Raw genomic sequence first — 7649 nt, 5'->3', positions numbered from 1 at the left:
AAAAAAAAAAAAAAAAAAAAAAAGGCAAGGACTCACAAACTCAGAGCTCTTCAAAGTTTACTTCACTACCTGGGTCTAGGGATGAATTCCCTGTGGAAAGACTGAGCTACAGTGAAGAAAGGGAGGCCCTTGGGGGAGATTCCTCTCTTATCTCACTATTATTTCATGCCATGGGTCATGCTGGACATGAGAGAAATGGAATCTAAAAATCAGAATCTACCCTTTCTTCTGATAGATCTAAATCTTAAGGCTTTCCTCAGCCAAGGGACGGACACTCATGAGGCACCGGAGGTGCTATGGAACTGTTTGTGGTAGTGTGCAGGGTGCATGGGGTAAGAGGGCTCGCCACTGTGGTGGTACAGAGATGCAGCCACTGAGTATTCCTTCTTACCTGGTAAAGCTCCTCCAGGGCAGAAGTTTGGTTTTCTTTTTTACCAAACCAATGGAAATAAACATTTCCCAGAAGCCTCTTCCCAGGCTCCCTCTGGGCCCAGGATCTCTAGCCAGAGGTGTTGGAATCCATAAAGGCAGAGCATTCGCTCAGGGGCCACCTCCCTGGTAGGTGCTTCCTGGTTTTCCCTGACAGGAAGGTGAGCTTGGCAGTGGCAGATCCTGGGAAACTTAAGGAGCTTATACTCAGGCCACAATCTATACACAAAACCTAGTCTACCTCCAGTCACATTTAGGTCCCAGCAATCAGCACAAGGTGGAGCAGTATAGCAGGCAGGCAATAGTCACAGGGGGAGGGAGGCATTTCCAGGAACTATAGCCCCTGCCCCCACGAAGGGTGGGACTGTGCCTTGGGAAGAGCATAATCTCTGGGACTGTTTGTTTTAAGAATTTTCTGTTATCCTTTGCCCTAGAGTCAGAACTTTTTTTTCTCCCTGATTATGGTCCCCTCTTCCCATTAGGGGAAAGCCCCTAACTAACTTTTCTCATAGGGGTTCCTGGGCTCATTGGCACAGCAACAGGAGACAGCACTTACCAAATGAGCTTCGTGTGCATCATCTTCTTTGGTCCCTATAAATCTATGACCTTAGTTTCCTCACCATCCCATTTTAAAGACAGGGAAAGTAAGGCTCAGTAAGAATGAGTAACTGGCCCAGGTCATGCATCTAGTTGTGTTGGAATGGAACTCTGAAAGGGGAATGGATGGGGTCTAGTAGACCATCTGAAATCCTTCCAGAGAAACAAATGTCTATGCTTCTTCTGGACCCTGGAGATCAAAATGGATTTCCCTAAACCCTGCCTATTAACCATCTGCCATAGGTTGATATCAGGATTCTCTCTCTCTTTTTTTTTTTTTTTTTTTTTAGTTACACCCCCAGCCCTTTTTATTTATTTTGAGACAGGGCCTTACTAAGTTGCCTAGGACCTCATTAATTTGCTGAAGCTGGTCTTGAACCTGTGACCCTCCTGCCTCAGCCTCCCAAATTCCTGGGATTTCTGGCAAGCATCACCTTCTTTTTTTTTTTTTTTTTTTGGTGTTCAGTGCTGGGGATGGAATCCAGAACCATGCACATGCTAGGCGGCAAGTGCTCTACCATTGAGCTACAGCCTCAGCTAGGTAACTTTCTTATTTGGCTTGACTTTGGCTAACACTGAGTTCAACCTCCATCTTTAGGAGTGAGGTGGGATTAAGGGGAAAGGTTGGGTGCGTGGAATCACTGGGTATATATTGGGGGAAGCAAGTGAGAGTTGGCCAGAGAGCCTGACAATGTACTGTGAGCAATCTTGACTGATGGCCCACAAAGACCCTCTTGCTGTGAGTATCCCCAGCCCTTCCCTCTTCTCTCCAGCTCTTCCTCACCCGCCATCCACAATCTCATCCAGCACCAAGAAGGCTCCATCCATGTTCTCCAGCAACCAGCGCTTCTCCACATTCTTCCTGAGGGTAGACACAAGCTCCTGAGCTTCCCCAAGGCCAGCAGGAACCAGGAACTGAGTCTCTGTCTAGGCAAGGCAGACCCTCTCTCTCTCTAAAGACTGCCTCAATGACCACCCCTCTCCCCAATAAGGACAAGAAGGAGAATGTTAAGGGCTCTGAGGGCAGAGCCTGTGCAAAGGATTCTTTTTTTTTTTTTTTTTTAATATACTTTTTAGTTGTAGATGGACACAATACCTTTATTTATTTAATTTATGTGGTGCAGAGGATTGAACCTAGGGCCTCACACATGCCAGTCAAGTGCTCTCTCTACTACTGAGCCACAACCCCAGCCCCTGTGTGAAGGATTCTTGAGCACAGGGTAGGTCTGCTTCCTGAAGCCCCACCTTGCCCAACCTCCATCACTTTGGGCACTGATATCCACATGCCCACCATGGGAGCCCCAATGCATTTCATAGCTGGTTTAGGTGCTCCCACACTACTGTGGTTAATTTGTGTCACCTGTGCTTGTTTATTTTTCAGTTATCCTAGTTTGGTTTACCCAGGTCACACTCGCTGGGACAGAGATCAGATAACAGAATAGAGGTGCTGGGAAAACCACCTGGAGCTTCAAGACAAAAACCCTGAGTTTGGATCTGTGTTATGATATTAACACTCATGACCTCAGGCACTCACTTAGCATGTGGAGACTCAATTGTGGACTATACCCTGCATGTGGCTCTGCTCTGGGTGGCACCACAGTGGTCAGGTAAAAGTCAGGGGCCTTGGTGAAAGATGCTCTGGTTCTAGTCCTGGGCTTGCAGGGATTTCAGGAGGAAAGCAGAGAGGAAGGACCCTGCCTCTGGGACAACCAAGGCCTAGGGGCTGGGATCCTGGAGGGCAGAGAATCTCACTCACCTTAACATGTGGCTCAGAGACTCAAACAGGCAGGTGAGAACAGACATGAGCATCAGCTGAGGGAAGGCAGATGTGGGAGGAGGAAAAGAAGACAGCTGAGCCCAGAGTCTCAAAGGAGACCTCCGAGCCCACCATGTAGGCCGCAGTGGGCAACCCTCCCTTGTCTGCCAGTACTCGGCTAGAGGCTGACTGTAGTTTGACCTGAGAGGCAACTTCCCTGGGTCTGGACTGGGGGACACTGAATATCTGCTTCTCTAGTTAAGAAAGAATCAATGGATCCCTGCAGAGGGTTTGATGACTTCATTTCTGGTTCCTAAGGAACCCAAGGGGCATTATAGATACATATCATCTCAGAAAGAACCATTTTGGCTGCCCCTCCCTACCTCAAGACCTAGAGGAGGGATACCAATGGTGAGCCTCCAGAACCCACCTCCACCCAAGACTCCAAGCCAGACCTTGTCACCCCAACTTCCTGAACTCACCTCGTTCTCATGGGATGAGCCCACCACATACAGGAAGAGGTCAATGCTGCTCTTGTAGACGATGGTCATGCCCCCGAAAAATGCGATCTCACCTAGAGGTGGAAGGGCTTTTGGCTCTGGTCACCTTGGCCTGGTAACAACATGGCCCCTCCTCCCAGTTGCTTCCTCTGCGTCTCTTCCTCTATTTTCCTCTTCCCCTCCCAAGGAGCCCATGAAAGACCAGAATCAGTGACACTGCCCCTAGGCTGCTCTGTGTCCTTGGTCCCACGAATGCTATATTTCTAGGGACATCCTCATGCTAAGGAGTCAGCAAACTCTGTTCAAAGTTGACTTCCCATCCACCCTCTACCATGTGCCATTCCCTGAGAACAGGTCCAGGCTCGGGGTGCCACAACACAGTTGGCCTCCTCAGTGGAGAGATCTGGCTGTGCTGGGAGGTGGGTGTGGAGAGTGAGGGTTCCTGGATGAAGGGAGTGAAGAACAGCGAACAAGGGGACGATGGACAGCTTTAGGAGAGAAGGTAATGGCCTGTGGGTACGGAAGGCTGACAGGGACAGATGTGTGTGGAGATGCAGAAGGCAATGAACAGCAGTGTTCTTGAGTTCTGGAGAAGGAAGAGGTGGACACTTACTCTCAGTCTTACTGGTCTTGTTGAAGACATTTTTCTCAAAAACCATCTGCTCCTTCATGGATGGGAATGTGTCATCATAATACTGTGAGAAAAAGAACAAGGGGCAAAAAAAAAAAAAAAAACACATTCCACAAAGCCTCGTTCCTTCCTGGGTGGGGAGCAGGAGATGTGGACAGACCCTGTGGGACCCTGCTGCCATGCCATGTTTCCCTTTCGTGATCCTCCATGCCTGAATGCACCCTAGTTCCCATAAGCAAATAAAGAAAGACAAAATAGCAGGGCACAGTGGTGCACGCCTGTCATCCCAGCAGCTTGGGAGGCTGAGGCAGGAGGATCATAAGTTCAAAGCCAGCCTCAGCAACGGCAAGGCGCTAAGCAACTCAGTGAGACCCTGTCTAAATAAAATACAAAATAGGGCTGGGGATGCAGCTCAGTGGTCGAGTGCCCCTGAATTCAATTCCTGGTAACCCCTCCCCCCCAAAAAAAAAAGAAAAAATAGAGACTATTGAGGGTTCTTTGGACTCCCCTTCCTGGTTTCTTTCTTTCTTTGCTGTGCTGGGGATTGAAGCCAGGGCTTTACACATGTTAGGCAGGTGCTTTACCTACTACATCCCCAGCCTAAATATTGTCACTAAGTCACACTGTTTTGACACTAACCTGAGCCTACAGAAGTAGGCAAAGTCAGGAGTCTTCCCTAAACAATAACCAGCATAGATACAGCTAAGTTATAGATAAGGAAACTGGGACATGAGAAAGTCAGAAACCAGGCGCAGTGGTGCAAGCCTGTCATCTCAGCTACTGGGGAGGCTGAGGCAGGAGAATTGCAAGTTTGAGGTCAGCCTGGGCAACTTAGGGAGATCCTGTCTCAAAATAAAAAAGTACTGGAGGGCTGTGGTTGTAGCTCAGTGGTAGAGCACTTGCCTGGCATAGGTAAGGCACTGGGTACAATTCTCAGTACCATATATAAATATAATATATATAAATAAATCATAAGGCCCATCAACAACTAAATATATATATATATATATATATATTTTTTTTTTTTTTTAAACCTTTATTTATTTTTTTAGTTTTCAGCAGACACAACATCTTTGTTTGTATGTGGTGCTGAGGATCGAACCCGGGCCACACACATGCCAGGCAAGAGCACTACTGCTTCAGCCACATCCCCAGCCCCTAAAAAATATATTTTAAAAAAGTACTAAAATGTAGTTCAGTGGTAAAATCACCCCTGGGTTCAATCCCCAGTACCACCATAAAAAGGGGGGGGGCTTTCCAATATCTCAAGGTGGTAAGGGTTATAGCTGATATTCAATACCAATGATCATCTGGCTTCAGACAAGGTTGTGTCAAAGATTCAATACCTAGTGAGAAGTTCCTAGCACATATTCCATTACTAAATCAATGTGTTTTTTTTTATATTTTGTTTTGTTTTGTTTTGTTTAAGTTTGGTAAGCCTCTCCCCCTGACTCAATTTCTTAGTCTGTAACACGGATGGGTCTACTGGGCAGGCAGCCCTGGAGGCTTTAGCATTGCTGATCCACCCTGGCCATCTGCCAGGGCAAGGTGTGGTTAGCTCAGCTTTCAATTTTCTGGATGTAAATTTTGCCACTTTGTACTCTGCAGGCAAGTTAGCAGTCTCCCTGCTAGCTCCTGCTGTCATGAACAAATTCATTTGAATGCTATGAAAACAAAAAAAAAATCAGCCTCAAACAAATGAAAAATTTGTAATGCATTTCATAGCTAATTTAGATGCTATAGTTTTATTCCAGCTAATTGTGTCAATGGTAGAAATTTCTTTTTGGATTATCCTAGTTTGGTTTACCCAGGCCATGTTCAGGGATGAATACCAAATAACTGAATAGGTGTCCAGAGAAAAGCCACCCTGAGCTTTAAATCAACATTGAGTCTGAGGTGGGCACAGTGGTGAATGCCTGTAATCCCAGTGCCTCAAGAGGCTAAGGCAGGAAGATCAAGAGTTCAAAGCCAGGGCTGGGGATGTGGCTCAAGCTGTAGCGCGCTCGCCTGGCATGCGTGCAGCCCGGGTTCGATCCTCAGCACCACATACAAACAAAGATGTTGTGTCTGCCGAAAACTAAAAAATAAAATATAAAAAAAAAAAAAAAAAAAAAAAAGAGTTCAAAGCCAGCCTCAGCAATGGCAAGGTGCTAAGCAACTCAGTGAGACCCTGTCTCTAAATAAAATACAGAATAAGACTACGGATGAGGCTCAATGGTCGAGTGCCCCTGAGTTCAATCCCTAGTAAAAAAAAAAAAAAAAAATTAAAAATCAAGTTTGAACTTGGGAGGATGAGGAAGGAAGATCACAAGTTCAAAGCCACCCTCAACTCAGCAACTTGGCTAGACTAGGCCCTAGGCAACTTAGTGAGATCCTGTCTCAAAATAAAAAATAAAAAAGACTGGGAAAAAATAAAAACTCAGTGGTAAAGTGCTCTTAGGTAGGTTCAATTCCCAATACTGGGAAAAAAAACCTGAGTTTGGATCTCTGTTACAATATTAATAAGACCTTAGGCAACTCATTTAGTATCTGTGCATCTCATTTTCTGCATCTGTGAAATTAAAAGAATTGGATTATATGATCTCTAAAATCCCACCTGGTCCTAAATCTTTATACTAATTCCTTCATTCTTGCAGAACAAAAGTGGAAGTCCCTTATTTAGTTTAAGGACTAGGACTCCTTGGCCCCAGGCTGAATACTCCACTGACCTCTTGGGAGGAAACTTCCCATGCCCAGGGTCCAGCTGGTCAGTGGAAGGATGATAAGACAAGGCAGGCAGCATAAGTAGAAACAGAGGAGATGCCCCCTATAGTCAGGGCCAGCAGCTTGACAAGACAGGAAGGTGGACAGAATGACCTCTGGAAGGGTCTAAACGGAGCTGCTGTGCACCACAGAGACCACAGTAGAGTCTCTCCAGATATAGGGAGTCAGCTGGGTGTTGGGTGGAGACCTCTGTTCTTGGGGCTGTATTACTGTGTGTTCAGAGTCCCAAAGGGTGAGGGTTACCTTGGCCAGCAGCCGTCGCCCATCATTATCTAGGATGAAAACAGCCTTGATGGTGTAGAGGGAAGGTTCCTGTAACTGACACCGGGGAGGAAAGCTCCGTTTGTCCCCTGACTCAAGGTGGACACCCGGGTATGGGCTATAGGATTTGCGGGCCCTAGGAATACATCCTCAGGCTCCAGCGACCCCAGCCTCCAGTCCATAGCTGGTTCCAGCCCAACCCTGTGCCACATGGGCCCACTCCACTCCCAGACAGATGTTCCACTGCAGGCCCTGGGTGGGCGCTGTGCCTGCTGGGTGCAGAAAGTCCTACCTGGCCCAAGTTCTGTCATGCACTGACTGCTCCTGAGCCCGAGTCGGAGTGTATCACAGAACCTAGGCCAGGGGGACAGCGGCGCCGAGCCTCCTCCGTCCAGCTGGCCCCAAGCTCCAGAAGTACAGCCATCACCCACGGGCGACGGAAACTCAGTCCCGGCCCACTCGTCACCCACTCCTCACCCCTCCCAGCGGAATCCCTACACCGTCCCCGCCCCCAGTCAATCCCCATCACTGCTCCGAGTTCCCCTACAACTTCCACTCCGCACCGGCCGACTCGGGACAGGCCTCCGGGCCAGAACGAAAATTTCCTCCCCTCCCTGGGCCCGGGTCCCTTCCCCAGGGCTGGTCATTGGTGGCACAAAGTTCCCGCCGCCAGTCGTGAGTTGGCTGCCCCCTCCTCGCTCCCCCGCCGCCC

The 7649-nt window shown here is 48.0% G+C and overlaps 1 protein-coding gene across 1 annotated transcript in view; it reads right to left on the bottom strand.

Annotated features, from left to right (window-relative positions):
• Copz2 (COPI coat complex subunit zeta 2) overlaps positions 1-7361 on the bottom strand; it is a 13166-nt gene extending 5805 nt beyond the window's left edge. Inside the window, exons 1-6 of the mRNA XM_015495808.1 lie at positions 7292-7361; positions 6920-7086; positions 3896-3977; positions 3265-3356; positions 2783-2838; positions 1811-1888 (exon numbers count right to left, since the gene is read on the bottom strand). Coding sequence (XP_015351294.1) covers positions 1811-1888; positions 2783-2838; positions 3265-3356; positions 3896-3977; positions 6920-7086; positions 7292-7361 — 545 coding nt within the window. The remainder of the gene's footprint in view (positions 1-1810; positions 1889-2782; positions 2839-3264; positions 3357-3895; positions 3978-6919; positions 7087-7291) is intronic.
• Between the last annotated feature and the right edge of the window lie 288 nt (positions 7362-7649).

Source organism: Marmota marmota, unplaced genomic scaffold, assembly GCF_001458135.2.
Source record: "Marmota marmota marmota unplaced genomic scaffold, marMar, whole genome shotgun sequence".
NCBI lineage: Eukaryota > Metazoa > Chordata > Mammalia > Rodentia > Sciuridae > Marmota > Marmota marmota.
Note: the sequence above shows the minus strand (reverse complement) of the source record. Positions and strands in the feature narration are given on the sequence as shown.